Here is a 15,260-nt window from a genome sequence, read left to right as displayed (position 1 = left end):
TCTAAATGGATTCTGAACTCCAAAAAGATGGAGTGAAATGATTTTCCAGCTTAAAATATCTTAGAAGGACTTCAGGCACAGGTGAGGTACAAGAATACTAGCAGGAGGCTCTCAGCCACAGTGCAGATCAGCAATCAAGGTCCCTTGATCCTGGTTCAGAAGGCCAGTGAGCCCCAGAACCCCAGCACAAGTAGGCCAGGCCATTCGATGGGCAAGCCACCAGCACCTCAAGCTCCAGCATCTCAAGTCCAGTGTCAAAAGCCAGTGACCAAACCCCTTGCCCACAGCAAAAGAAGCTTGGAATTATAGCTCCTGTGCCCCAGAAAGAGAGTTCAACATTTTTTTTTAAATGAGCAAAAAATCAAAAAGATCTCTGAGCAGAGAAAGCTACTGGGGCAACAGGGAAGATCAAAACACAAACTCAAAAGCCAACAGCAGTGGCAAAGTAACTACATATGACGCTTCTATGGGAAATCTGAATTGGGCAAAAGCCAAAAAAGCCTTCTTAGGAAAGATTAAAAAATATTTCAAAGATCAAGTAAGAGAGGTAAAAGAAAAAATGGGAAAAGAAATGAGATGAAGATATTATTTTAAAAAAGAAAGACAATATGGAAAGAAGGGGAGATTTGGGGGTATAGGATAATAAAATCTGTTTTGAGGGAGAGAGAAAGAAGGAGGGAGGGAGGGAAGGAGGAAGAGAGAGAGGTATTAACATTAAGGTGGTGAATAGAGCCAGAAGCAATGGCTTTATTTATGAATTTTTGGTCCCAGACCTGAAAAAAGGAGGTAGAGAGAGTGAAAGGCAAAAGGATGGGAAAAAATAGAAAGTAAAGAATGGCTGGGGCCAGATAGATAAAGTGGAACATGAGAGGTACTCACCCTGGAAGACATTGTGTGCTCCAAGAGAGAAATCCTAAAGCTGAAAGGGTTAAATCCCTAGTTCATGGTCTCTGGTCTAGGAAGTACAGTGGTAAAGCATCGGGCAAGGAGATTGCTGAAATATGAGGGAAAAGTTGGAATGGAATTCACCCCGAGAGTATTATTCTCCATTTAGGAATACAAATAGCACTGCACTCCCTCTCTTGGCTTCTCTTCTCCAGAAGAGTCAGGTAAACCCAGAAGTCGAAGCCCAGGAAAGGAGAGACAGCACTGCATTGGATTAGTCATCCCAGAAATTGAGGACCAACTCCTTCCTCTATGGCAAGAAAGATTATTTAAGAGTGGTTTTATACAGTTTATATAGGAAATTCTTTAAGACTCTAAATTTCAAAGCAGGCAGCAACTGGGACTTCCTCTCTAGGAGTTCCTTACACCAATGAAATCACATATCTAGTCCCTTCCCTAAAATACAGTTTACATATGATCTGAGGGAGGTAAAACAGTCATGTGATTTGGTGAGAGATGGGATTTGGTCAAGGTCAGGTTTGGTCAAGTTTGCATGTATGTATTTATACACACATATACTTACACATATACACACAACTATTACATGCATTCATATTTATGGATAGGTATACTTATATGTGAGTCTATACATGGTTACATTTGTATATGTATGTATATTTATATATGTGTATGCATGTACATACAGGCCCAAACACACACACACACACACACACACACACACACACACACATACATCCTCACAGCCCAGATAAAAGAGACTAAATCACTAGCAAAATTTTCCTTGAGCTTATTATAAGAGATTTGGGTAGAATCCCCATCTTCTTTGGGGACAAAAATTCAGTTGAGTACAAGGATATTCACATTCATATCCACATGTCACAGAGAGGTTAGGTGACTTGCTCAGAGTCACACAGTAAGTATTTGAGGTTGAATCCCAATTTTTCCTGGCTCCAGGTTCTTCACCCTTATCTGCTTTGTCATCTCACTCCGAGACCAGAATGATGCCATGCCACCACAATTAATCAGATGCATAGATTGTATACCTACTATGTGCCTGCCCCTGTGAAGGGCACTAGATATAAAAAGACAAAAGTGAGTCAGGTTACTAGCGGAGACAATAATTTTACAAATAGGTATACACTACACATAGAGTATGCTTCCCTCAAAGAGAAAGGCTCTGGTAGCTGAGACTCAGAGGATACCTTTCCCTTTAAGTTTGCCCTCTATCTTCTCAGTTTTCCCATTAATAAAATGGGAATAATAATAATATCTCCCTTTCAGAAATGAGAAAATATACAAAATATGCTTTGCAAACATTAACGTGCTGCGGACATGCTAGTTGTGATCACTAGCTCTCTGATCCTAGCAAATTCTTTCATCTCTTTACCTCATTTTCCCCATCTGTAAAATGAGTCTAACAATAGTGACAATTACTTCACAGAGTTATTGTGAGGAACGGATCCTGTTAAGTCCTTTGCAGACCTTAAAGTACCATCTAAATAATAGTTGCTATGATTATTGCCCTCTTTTGGTTAGGAGGAAACTGAGACTCCGAGATAGGAAGTCACTTGGCCAAGATCCAAAAGTCTGTCAGTGGCAAAGCCAAAAGGCAAGGCTCTCACCTCCTACTTAGGTGTTTTTTTTCCATTCACTGCTGCCTCTTGCAGTAACTGCCAACCGTGCCATAGAAATGAAGCATCTCTCCTAGCTAGATAAATACGTATGTTCCCCCTCTACCCCCCCCCCAGTAGAATGTAAGCTCTTTGAGGGCAGGCCATCCTTCACTTACTTTTGTAAGTGAAACATAATAAATGTTTACTAGTTCATTAGTAATTGTCATTTTTACCATGCTAAGGAAAAGAAAAAAAACTAACATTAATAATTAACTATTTTTTTATGTCAACAATAAACAACAAAGTGGAAGGAAAACCAACCAGATTGCAGAGAGGCCTGTCCAAGAGTGTTAGGTACGGCATTTCTTATATGCTCATCATGGTGCTGAGTTGGACACACTGAATATGGGAGTTGCTGGAGAAACAGAAAACGTAATCCAAGAGAAGTCACATAAGAGGGACCTCCGCTATACTGAAAGAGAATGGTGGGGTTGCTGGCTGATGGTGTGCCTTTCTGTAGGCTAAAGAGAAAAAGGAAATTATGGTGACCTAAGAACTGAATGACAAGTAACTTGATTTCTACCTGAGATTTGCAGTAGGTTTCCAAGAGCCCTAATCATCATTTTAGCAAATGAAGATGGGGTCGCCTCCAATTCAGACTTTTCATTTTCAGCAGCCCTTTCCCATCTATCTGTCAGTGATAATCAAAAAAGCAATTTCTCCCTTCCTTTCTCTTTTCCTCCCTCCCTCTCTCACCCTTAGGTAAGCCTCTCAACATCCCATGTAAAGCTTTCTTTGGATTCAGCGGTGAGTCGGGGCCAATGATCTACTGGATGAAAGGAGAGAAATTTATTGAAGAACTGGCAGGCCACATTAGAGAAGGTGAAATCAGGTACTGGACTGGAATTGGTTGTGTGTCTGTGCTATGTGGTCTCCCCTCAACAAACTGATGCAACGGGGATGATGCCTTCATTTCCATTCTGATAGATTCTGGTGATCACAGAACTTCTGAGCTCCTTCCAGGGAGGAGAATGGCCTCCATGAGATAGCTCATGGTTTATGGTTCTGGGGGGGGGGGGAGCCTCCATGCAATAGTCATTCACATCCCTTGATGGCCAAATCACTGGACTCTGCCAAGAGACTGTGCTACTGCTACTCCTCCAAAATGAGTCTTTGATGCCCATGTTTCCCCATGATGGAAAAGGGGCAGTACCAAGTCACTTCTGAGAGGAGGTTGTTCTCCGTATGCACTACAGACTGGGAGAGTTCTGATGTTCTGCCAAAAAAAACTGTTGACTGATAGGTGTAGCCCTCAATGGGCAGTGTTCCTGCCCTGGTACCCAGTGATAGTTTTAAATGTTGAAACTTTTAGTTCATTTCCTCCCCACATCTCTTATAAAGCCAATTTCTCTCAGGCCATACTCAGAAACTTCATAAAATCTCAGACTTAGAAACAGAAAGAACCTTCAAGGTTATCTAGTCTATCCCCCTCATTTTACAATTGAGGAAACTAAAACCCAGAGAGTGAAAAGACTAGCACAAGGTTACATGTCATCAAAGGTCATCCAAATCAATACTCTTATCTTACAATTGAGGAAACTGAGGTCCAAAAAGAAATGGTTTATCCAGGTCACTTCTTGAATACATGGATTTCCATTGCACAAGTAATAAGTACCAGAAACAGGAATGAAACTCAGGGCCTCTGATTCCAAAGCCAATATTTCGTCCACTGTACCACACTTCAGGAAATCACTATTTTTCCAAATACTTGACTGTACACAGAGCATGAAGTGGCAGGTTAGAGATTGAACCCTTGGTCTGGTAGAGAAAGACCTTTGACCTCAAGCTGGTGATCAGGAGTAATTCATAATAACATTATGGTGCTTATCTTCATCAATAGTCTTCCCCACAGAAGCCTATCAGGTCTTCATTTATAGTGTACTGAATTAAAAGGTATTCTTACAGTCCCCCTACTAGAAAGGTCATAAAGCCAAAGAAACAAACCATGGTTATCTATCAAGATCCTAATCATTCCTTCCCATAATCCCTCAATTCTCCCTTCATGACATGTCAGCTGACTTGTTAGATTATTTCACTTAAATTTCCACTGAAAATACTTGTTCCCAATAATGTTTTCCCTTCATTGCTACCTTGACCCAGACATTCCTTTCCTATCTGTACCATTTTCTCTCTTTACCTAAGGGCACACCCCAACCAGTTGTCCCTAGCTTTTGACCAGAGGAGTGAGATGACAAAAGCTGTGTCTTAGCAGGAGTCATCTTGTGATCAAATAGAGAATGGCTTGGAAAGGAGTGGAGCCTCAAGGCAGAGAGATCAGTTTGAGGGTTGAAGTATTGTACTAATCCATGGATGGGCTGGCCTAGACCTAAAATAAAGTGGTGGTAGGGGAAAAGGGGAAACAGCATTTATTAAGAGCCTATCAAGCCAGACACTGTGCTAAATATGTTCCAAATATTGTCTCATTTGAACCTCACAACAATCCTGGAAGAAAAGTCCTATTATTCTACTATTTTACAGTTGGGGAAACTAAGGCACAGAGAGATGAAGAGACTGACCCTGAGTCAGAAAGCTAGTAAGTATGCCAGAAAAGATTTGAATTTGGATTTTCCCAACTCTAGGTCCTGTGCTATAATCCACTGCATTCATCTTGATGGGAAGGTTCAAAAAAGTGGAAAGGATGTGGTAATTGATTGGCTATGAGGGGTGAAGAAGAAGAAGAAGTCAGGAATAATTGCAAAGTCTTGAGCCTAGGTCCCTTGAGCTTAGATAGAATGACAATACTATAGGGAAGTCAGGTTTGAAAACTAGGGAGGAAGAGGAGAAATAAATTGTTGAATTCCACACCCAAGTAAGACTGAGAAGAGAGCCTAGACCTAGGCTCACAGTTTGGATCCAAAAGGGAAAAAAAGAAGAAATCAGTGAAAGAGAGAGTTTAAGGAGTATTTAATACTTTGAGTTGGTGAGGAGATTGAAGGCTGAGAAAATGCTATAAAGAGAAGAAAGAAGAGAAGCTCCCATCAAAACCACATTTATCAGCTTTTACTCATATAGCTTTCCTTTTACCTTAATCATTTTTTAAAGGACATTCTAATTTTCACAGTATGAACCAGGAAAGACTGGTTTCTCTGGTCAATGGCCAATCATTTATTGCACAGACCCTGGCCAGCAAACTAACAGATGGAGATATAGGTTGTCATGAGGGGAAATGGAGAAAAGACTGTGACCTCAGATCCACTATTGGAAAAGCACCCCAAAATTTTGGCCCTAGCTCCATTTTTATCCTTGAGAAAGAACATCCTCTATATCCCAGTTTAATTGGGGATAATACTTGGGGCAATTTATTCATTTTTCTGTTATCTCATCTCTATCAATTCCCTCTTCTAATCACAACCTCTCCTGAGCCTAATATGAATCAGCTTATTTTTTGTCATTTTAAGAGATATCTCGACCTAATCTCATTCTGTCAGTAGTCTTTATTAAGCCAATTGCAAATTAATAAATCTTCTTTCCTACTGATGGCTTTTATTGCATGAATGTTCTTGGTCATTTGGGATATTAGTGAAACAATGAAAAAGGCCCGAGGGACAATTTGACATTCTGGACTGTGAGACCATTAACTAGGATCAGTCGATAGTTCCATCTTTGTTAATTCTTTTAAATAGGAAGGTTAACAATCACTGCTATGATTAGAGGCTGATAAGTTCCCAAACCTTGGGGAAACTGATGGGGTAGGGTGGCATGGAAACCCAATGTTCATAAGCTTCTAGTAATAATCTACCCATAGTATGAGTCTCAGAAGCAAAAGTGTATGGAATCCCTCCCTCCCGTCACTAGTTAAAGGCAGGATATCAGAGGACCAAAGATCTAGAGCTCAAAAAATCTTAGAGACCACTGACTTCAATCCCCTCATTCTACGTAGGAGGAAACAGATGCCCTGAATGGTTGATTGACTTGCCTTGGGCCTTACATCTAGTTAGTTTCAAAGGTAAGATTAAAACTCAGGATTCCTTGACTCCACAGCAAGCCAACTGCCCCTACATTATATTGCCTCTTAAGTTAAACCTAGGAGGGTTCTATTTTCTCATACAAGAGAAGGTATCAATTCAGTTGTTACCTTGTAGTTCACCCAACAAATGGGATGAGAGTTCTGCCAGGCTTCAGTAGCCTGTCGGTATACCTCTCGTTGGCTGCTATGGCCTCTGCTATGTTCTGAACACAAGTTGTACTGCCAAAGCTCACAAACTCTGGGGTAGCTAGCATCTTGCAATTTCCTATCCCTTCAAGGCAACTCCAAGTGGAAAAAAGGGATGATGGGATTGGGCTACCAGCCTTTGTAATTGCATCAGAACCTACTACCCACTGTTGACCCTGGCTTCTGTCACTGGAAGGATTGAAGTATTAGTGATGTAAAACTTGAAGAGCCTTTAGAAACCATCTAGTCTAACCTCCTCATTTTACAGAGTGGGAAACTAAGACCTAAAGAGATGAAGTGACTTGTCCCACTTCACACACAGTATCCTAAGATACAGAACGGTAAAGCACCATTTAGTCCATCTCTCCCAGAAAAGGCAAACGAGGCCCAGGGAGGGGAAGTGACTTTCTCAAGGTCACAGGTAGAATCCTAGATTGAGAAGTGAAAGGGACCTCAAAGGCCAACGAGTCCAAGCTCCTCATTTTACAGATAAGGAAACTGAGGTGAGGAGAGGTCAATTCACTTGTCCCACATCACACAGGTAATGAGAGGCAGAATCATGATTCAAATTCAGATCCCAGCTTCGCTGCTCTTTCCCTGTGCCACAAAAGGGTAGCAAGGAAATCTGGTGTCCAAGACCATCATTTCTTCTAATTCCCCTTTTGGAGGATTGTTAGTCCGGACTCTTATTTTAGATAGTAAGACCATCTAATGAGCACGTTGGCTTCACTGAGCCTATTAGCATCCGTCTGTTGAGGCCAGGAAGTTAAACTGCTATTTGGCGAGGACTCAGTGGGGCATACTGGCAGAGAGAGAGGGCACTCACTCCTACTGTATATGTGCCAGAGCTTAACAGGAGCAGTTTGGCGGAGCCAAGGAGTGCGCATCTCAAAGCCAGGGAGTGCCTCTGATGGAGGCTCACTCCCAAATCTGGGCCACTCCAGGATGATGAGTCCGGTGCTACTCCTTGGCCACAACTTCCTTTTCACTCGTCTTACCAGTGGCTGGAAAACTTGGGGCAGAAGGGGGGTGGGGGGAAACCAAGTCTGTGGGAGTGTTCTGTAGAGCTAATAAAATTATCCTGGAAAGTAAGCCAGTCCTATGAAAGAATATGAAGCAATACTATTCCTTAAGTCTGCCTTCTGGGGTTGTGAATAGCACCTGATTGTCAAAGAAGGCCTGTGAATTTTAGTTGTACCTACTATGGCCAGGCAGAGACTATTTTAGTTCAAAATCTCCTTCACAAATCAGCCTATCAATAAAACTGTAATATACTAAATCCTTTATCATGCTAAACCTGAAAGCTCTATTCAATGTATCTTTGGGGTTTCATGGGAAACCTCTTAAAATGCCAATAATTTGATTCATATTAGGATCATGAGACTTCCATTGATATGGGTGAGGTTTGTTTCAGCCCTTTCCAGTAACATCCATTCTCTGATTAAATGCTCGGACCAAAGTGGTGTTATGATCTAGGCATGACAAATAAAAGGAAGATTCTGTAACCTTCCCCCTCCCTCTCCAAAAAAAAATGTCCAAAAGGGTTCATGGAGTCAGAGGGAGGGAGGGACCATCTGATCTAACCCCCTCACTTTACAGATGAATAACCTGTAGCTTAGAGAGGTAATTATTTTTCCCAAGTCACACAAAGAATAAGAGGCTAAGGCAGGATTTAATCTCAGATCCTCCAAATCCAGAAGCAGGGCTCTTTTCATCATGCCACACTGCATATTGGAGTTAGGCTTATTGAAGAAACCACAAAAGTCGGGTGGAAAGGAAATTACAAAATTTGTTTTTGACTTGCTCCTACCCATTCTTTCAGGTGTCCTCTTTCTTCCCAAAGTTTCCAAGGTCTTCACCTATACTCCCCTCTATGGCCTAGTCTATTTTTTCCTGCCTTCTCTAGGCAGTGTTCCCTGTTCCAAAAGGATTCCTCATCTGTCAAATGGAGATGACGATAACAGAGCCTCCCTCCCTCCCTCCCTGGGTTGTTGTGAGGAGTAATGAGATAATATTTGTAAAGAAAATATTTAACACAGAGCCTGGTACATAGTGAGTGCTATATAAATGTTGGCTATCATTATCATTATCATTATTATTAAGTCTCCTGGAAACTAGTCACTATTAATGGACATCTGGGCAGTGAGGTGGTGCTGCAGTGGCTAGAGCACTGAGCCTGTAGTCAGGAAGACCTGAGTTTCAATCTGACCTCAGACACTTTCTAGCTGCGTGACCCTGGGCAAGTCACTTCAACCTAATTGCCTCACTTTCCCATCTGTAACATGAGCTGGAGAAGGAAATAGTAAACCACTCCAGCACCTCTGCTTAAAAAAACCCCAAGTAGGGTCATGGAGAGTCAGAGGACTGAAGAACAGCATCAACAAGAATAATGATCATCCAGTCCACTAGCAAACATTTCCTGCGCCTATTATGTTCAGGTCTGGGATGCCAAGACAAAAAGCGGTTCATGCCCTTGAGGACCTAACAAAGAGAGACAGCATTAATCAATCCACCAGTACTTATTAAGGTACTATGTTCCATGACTAGATGCCGGGGATCCCAAAACAAAAGGAAAACAGGCCTTGCCCTGGACAAGCTTACAATCTACTGAGGAAATGCAAAATATCCACAGATGAAAAAGTAACTAAAGGTTAGGTTGAACTTGAAGAGACTACTAACTGAGGGGATCTTGGTCTCCAGTAGGAGGTAACTTAGCTTTGAAGAAAAATGAGAATTTCAAAATTCGGCAAGGAGAAGGAAGCACGTTTAAGGTATGTGTGCCTTTGCCAAGGAACAAGAAATAGAGGCGAAGTGCCAAGTTCAGGAACAGCGAGTATACCAGTTTGGGTGGATCCAAATGTGCGAAAGGAAGTATTGGGAAATGAGGCTGAAAAGGTAAGCAGGAGCCAAACTATGAAAGGCTTTAAATGCCAAGCTGGGAAGTTGGTATTTTATCCTCTATGCAAGAACGAGACCTGATGATTTCCAAGCCAGGCTGAAGAGTTTATATTTTGTCCTCGAGGAGATGCTGAAGACTTTTAAGCAAGAGAGTCACACGGTCAGACATAATAGCCAAAGGGCAGGGAAAGGTCACATCAAACATTGCTTTAAGGAACAGGGCTAGTTTGGAGACAACAGAAAAGGAAAAAAAAAAAGGGGAAAGTTGAAGATTAGAGATTAAAAGGGTGAGTGGAGATGATCAAAAGGGGAGTTTGGAGGGTATAGGACCAAACAAGGACACAAGTAGAGATTGTGACCTTGGTAAGGAGAGAACAGCCACCTCTTTTTTTCAGAAATTAAGGCAAACAAGGCAAGGTTGGGTAATGGTATAAAAGGTTTTGAGGCACAGAATAAGAGAGGAGAGATTATCTATCATGGGCAGAATAACAGGGATTCAATAAAGGCAGGGAAAAAAAAGGATTACTATGCAACAGTGAGGACTATGTTGAGATAAACTAACCTACACTTGTAGATGGAACAGCCCATCTCTGGCAGATGAACCTGTTTTATTAGCCTACTACAAAAGTGTGGCTCAAGTCTACAGTAGCCCAAGCCACTCACATTATTCCAGTAATTACGTGATCACTTCATGGAGGTGGTCCTCCCATCTGAGAGACCCAGGATTCCTCATGTCTATTCAATCAACCTATAGGGAAGGGAGACAGAATCATCACAAGGGATGTTTGTGCCTTGGGTATACACAAGTACCACCCCCAGAATCAAAGACCCAATGAGCAGGCCCTGTCAAATGAGAAGATATCCTGAAGTTGAATGAATGTGGTTCAAATTTTGGATAACCCATGCAGTTCTGTCACAGCTGGGAAATGGGATATTTTCCCTTTCCCACTGATCTCTGCCTTGGAACCAATCAGTGTTTAGAGCTAGGACTGGTAAGTTTTGCCAGAGCAATAAGGGTATATGGCAAAATATTTGGATTTCAAAAGGCTTCACTAAATGTATTCACTGTTTTCTCTAGGGAAGAGGCAGGTAGGTAGCATAGTAGATTACTGAACCTGGAGTTAGAAGGAACCGAGTTCCAATCTTGCCTCAGACACTTATTGACTAGCTCTTTGACTCTGGGCAAATCATTTAACCTCAGTTTCCTCAGCTATAAAATAGGAACCATAATGGTTCCTATCTTCCAAAGTTATTATGACAATCCAATGGGCTCAGATTTGCAAAGTACCTGGGAATTAGAAGGCATTTAATAAATGCTTGTTCCCTTCCTTACTCCTCCAATCTAGGGTCATTTCCATCATTCCCCATTACAGCAGCTAGAGGACAGTGACACATATATGCGAATGTTATTATCACAGACCTGTCACCATCTCTTCCCACTCCCACTTTCTTCCTCTCACAACTGGTCATGCTGATGGATTCATATGGGTCAGCTCCAGGTCTCAGACTTCTCCTACCCATAGTCTGAAATGCTTGGCCCTACACTTAGTCTTTAATTCATCGTGGCTCTCTTTCCAGAACACGTTTAATTAATGTTTGTCCTTCATTTTCAAAGAAGACCACAACATCAGGAAAGATGATGCCACAACAAGCTCATAAATTGGATTTGGGGGAGGGGTGCTGTACTAAGTCACCAGCCTTACTTTATCCTCCAGAGCCATCTGGGTCTAGTGGCCAGATAGGAATCAGGATGAATGGGAACGGCCCTGGATAGGAGGCAATCAGGGTGAAGTGACTTGCTAAAGGTCACACAGCTAGTAAGAGTCAAGTGTCTGAGGTTGGATTTGAACTAATGTCTTCCTGACTGAGGCCAGTGCTCTATCCACTGCACCACCTAGCTAATCTGTTTACCAAATTGTAGAATTCTAGATCTAGAGAAGGAAGAAATCTCAAAGGTCATCAAATCTAACTCCCTCAGGAGGAAACTGAGACTCAGGGAGGGGAAGTGACTTAGCTTAAGTCACTTAGCTAGGAAGGATCTGAGACAAACTTTGAACACAGGGCTTCCTGATGACAAGTTTAATGCTCTTTTGGTTTGGCGTAAAAACCAGGATTCATCAACAGATCTCCAATTTTCCAGTTCACTCTCCCTTCTCACTCTGCCCTGCTGCCTTCTTTTGCTTTCTGCCCCCTTTTAAGAGACTGAGGTAAATACAACAAAATCAGCAATAAAGTCAACTTCCAAGGTCTATCTTGGGTTCCATCCACATTCAGTCCACTCTCTCATTCTTTCTATACCCCTAGCCCTAGACATTGATCACTGACAGAAACAATGTTAGAACCTTCCGGTCCAAGCAAGGTCACACTGTACAAAGAAAGAAAGCAGACCCTAGTGAAGGGCCACGATTTGCCCAAGGTCTTTTAGCAAATCAATGGCAGAGCCAGACCTCAAATTTGTATCTCCTGATTTCAATCCCAGGCTCTTTTTGCCACATCCATTGAATCCTGTTCATTAAACTATTAACCAAGGCCGAAACAGGGACTCAAACACTAGAATAAATTTCAACAATTGGAGGAAACAGAAAAGGTTTTCAATTTAGAGAAACAGGATATTCCATTCCTCCAAAGTTCCCATTCCCTATAGCATTTGCTTTCCCTCATGCCCAGAATGCTTTTTTCCTCACATGTCCTCCTCAGCATTGTCTTCCTCGGCTTCTAAATCTCTAGGAGCCCATTGGAGTAACTGCTGGTTTGGAGCTTGTCCCACAGGAATGGGGTCAGGGATCGAGGCTTTTTGATGATGCCGACAATGTTGGATGTTGCTTACTGGACATTGCTCAGGCACTAGAGAAGCTGGGGTTGCCAGTTTTCCCCACATTGGAATTGCTCAGCTCTACAAATCGGGCCTCCTAGCAATCCCAGAGCACCTTTGCAAGCTCATGAGGAGTCAGTTAGCCAGGTGCCTACAGCAGGCCCCGAAAGCAGATGGGAGCTGTTCGCTTCATGAAACATTTTCTTTTCCTCTATCTACTTCCATGGCTACCATTAAATAGGATAAAGTGCTCATTCAGAGGGATGGGAAAACAAATTGGGACAGAAAATTAGTTTGATGAACCCAGTACTAAGCACAGTTAGATTTTCAGAAAATCACCCTTGACAAAGGCCATTCCAATGTCAGGAAGACCTGGGTTCTAGTCTTTGTGATATAATGACAGGGTGACCTTGGGCAAACTGGGTGACCCAGGGCTCCTGGCAGATCCAAGGGTATAAATTATAGAAAAAGTGCCACCTTGCACTGGATGAGGGAGTTCCCTAGATTAATGATAGAAGTCTAGAGATTTTATATATGCATATATATACATGAATATATAGATGCATGTTATGAATATGTATCAATATGTAATTATGTATAATAAATACACACACACACACATAGATATCATTCATGGGTTTTCTAATTCCTTACCAAGTACTACTTTTTAACATCTAATTTAATAATTTTAATTTATCTTAATTAGACACTGTTTAGTAGTATGCCTGACCTTATTCCAGCCGTTAGTCCTTGGAGTGAAATCACTAGTAACTGACATTTATAGGTGCTATCCTGCTACTCTCTTCTGTGTTCATCTAATTGGTTCTTTGATTTCCATCTCTGGGGCTTTGCTCATGCTTATCTCCCTCCCTCCAGCATATATACCATCCCCCTTTGTCTAGCTACATCTACCCATATTCATCTAAGATCTGATTCCTGCCTTCGATGGCACCCCTCCCCACCACTTTCCCACATTGAACTCCTGTTGCACCCATTCCAGTACCACAAAGTTTTATTTGGTTCTATACTATCTCTATTACTCTCAAAATTTTCCATATAGGTTCAATCTGGCTCCCCAGTCAGGCAATAAACCTCTCAGGGGCAGTGGCTAGTCATATCTTTCTTCTACTTTTATATCCCCCATAGCGCCTGGCCACAATAGGGGGTGTCTGTCTGTCTCTCTCTAAATATATATATGCATATATATACATATATATAAATATAAATATTTTGATTGGCTGATATTTACTTGCTAGACAGTTGCCTGATTCTTCTGAAGAGTGATTTATAACCAGAAAGGCCACCTTACTATTTACTCCCAGAGGAGTAAGTGGTTCCCTCCCTCCAAATTTTCCATAGCTGATTATTAATACACATCATCTATATTAATAGATGGGCCAAGGGCAATTTTTCAAATCCTCTCCCCAGATTCTCTCTGAAGATCTATTTTGGAAACAGCTTTAGACATGAAGAATGAAAGCCTGTGTACGGGGGACAGGCCGCAGCCTTGTGTCTCCATGCCTGGCGAAGGCAGAGGCCACCCTGGGAGTGAAGCGTCCAGTCAAACTGGGTTTGTGGGGTCTGAGGAGCTTCTGTGAATAAACACTGCTATTCCTGAGAGGGATACCCAGGGGGTGGATGGAGCCGCCCAGGCAGGAGGCCACAGAGAAGCAATAGGAGAAGGGGGAGGAAACAGCTGGCAGGGCATGGATGAGAGCTTTGGTCAGGAGAAAGTTCTAGTTGTTCTTCAGATAGAAGTGGGGGATGGGGAAAATCTCTCTAGAACTGATCAGAAAGCAGAGGGAATGGGCATGAAGAAATTGAGACCTCCAAGAAGAGGCGGGGTGGGGAAGAAAAGACCAGCAACGTGTGATTTTTCATGGTATTAGAAGGGAACAGAGACAAATGATCCTCACACCTTTTCCACTTGACTTTAACATTTTCTGTGTTCTGAACTCCTTAGATAGTCTAGTGAAGTCTATGGACCCTCTTCTCAGAATCATGTTTTTAAATGCATAAAGGTAAAACACATGCAATTACCAAAAATATTATAGTTAAATAATTATCAAAATATTGTTTGAAGTTCCCAGACCCCAGGATATAAACCTCTGTTCTGGTAGCTGTGTCCCGAATTTGTAGTATGGGTGCTTGGATCAGATGGCCATCTCCAAGAACCTGGCAGATCCTAACCAACAAAGACAAGAACTGAGTCAAGACAGAGTTGGGGAGCCATCCATTTTCCTTATCTTGCTCTCCCCGCACTGGGGACAGTCCAATACCAAGAACTAACTTTAATGGATCTGCCCTCGGTATGCTTCCCTAAGGCTTTGGAAAGGCAACTAAGTGTTGCAATGGCCAAGGGCTTCCTTCCTAAGATTGGGGTGATGCTCCTTGGGGCACACAAAGTAGAATAGGTCTAAGCAGCAATGCCTTGGAAGATAAATTTGCTTTATGAAAATCAAATAGTGGATTATCTTTCCACAGATAATCAAGAAATTACTTTAGTAATCTCCCAATAGCAGGTCAATGAAAGAGCTATTAATTTCTATATTTTGTAGAAGCAAGATGTGGTGATTTACTAAGTCACATGCCTTGTAAATTGGTCAACCAAGACGAGAACAGAGATCTTTCTTAATCTGTAGTTTTTATCACTAATAACAGTAACTCCCATTTCTACATCACTTTCATGAAAGCAATCTTATGAGATTGGTGTACTACCAGAATATTGTCCTTGTTGCTGCTGTTGTTGTTGGGGGGGGGTAGGGGGGGTTGCATCAATCCTAGGATTTCATTAATGTAGGGAACTCCCAGGTAAGAA

General features: G+C 41.9%; 1 protein-coding gene and 1 long non-coding RNA gene across 3 annotated transcripts in view; one reads left to right on the top strand and one right to left on the bottom strand.

Annotated features, from left to right (window-relative positions):
• LOC141502594 (uncharacterized) overlaps nucleotides 1-15,260 on the bottom strand; it is a 168,636-nt gene that overhangs the window by 49,361 nt on the left and 104,015 nt on the right. The gene's annotated exons all lie outside the window — the stretch shown is intronic.
• Nucleotides 1-15,260, top strand: part of IL1RAPL2 (interleukin 1 receptor accessory protein like 2) — a 1,037,032-nt gene that overhangs the window by 983,920 nt on the left and 37,852 nt on the right. For both annotated transcript variants that reach the window (XM_074207403.1, XM_074207404.1), the window contains one exon: nucleotides 3,282-3,411. In XM_074207403.1, coding sequence (XP_074063504.1) covers nucleotides 3,282-3,411 — 130 coding nt within the window. The remainder of the gene's footprint in view (nucleotides 1-3,281; nucleotides 3,412-15,260) is intronic.

The sequence above is a fragment of the Macrotis lagotis genome, chromosome X, assembly GCF_037893015.1.
Source record: "Macrotis lagotis isolate mMagLag1 chromosome X, bilby.v1.9.chrom.fasta, whole genome shotgun sequence".
In the NCBI taxonomy this organism is placed as follows: Eukaryota; Metazoa; Chordata; class Mammalia; order Peramelemorphia; family Peramelidae; genus Macrotis; species Macrotis lagotis.
Note: the sequence above shows the minus strand (reverse complement) of the source record. Positions and strands in the feature narration are given on the sequence as shown.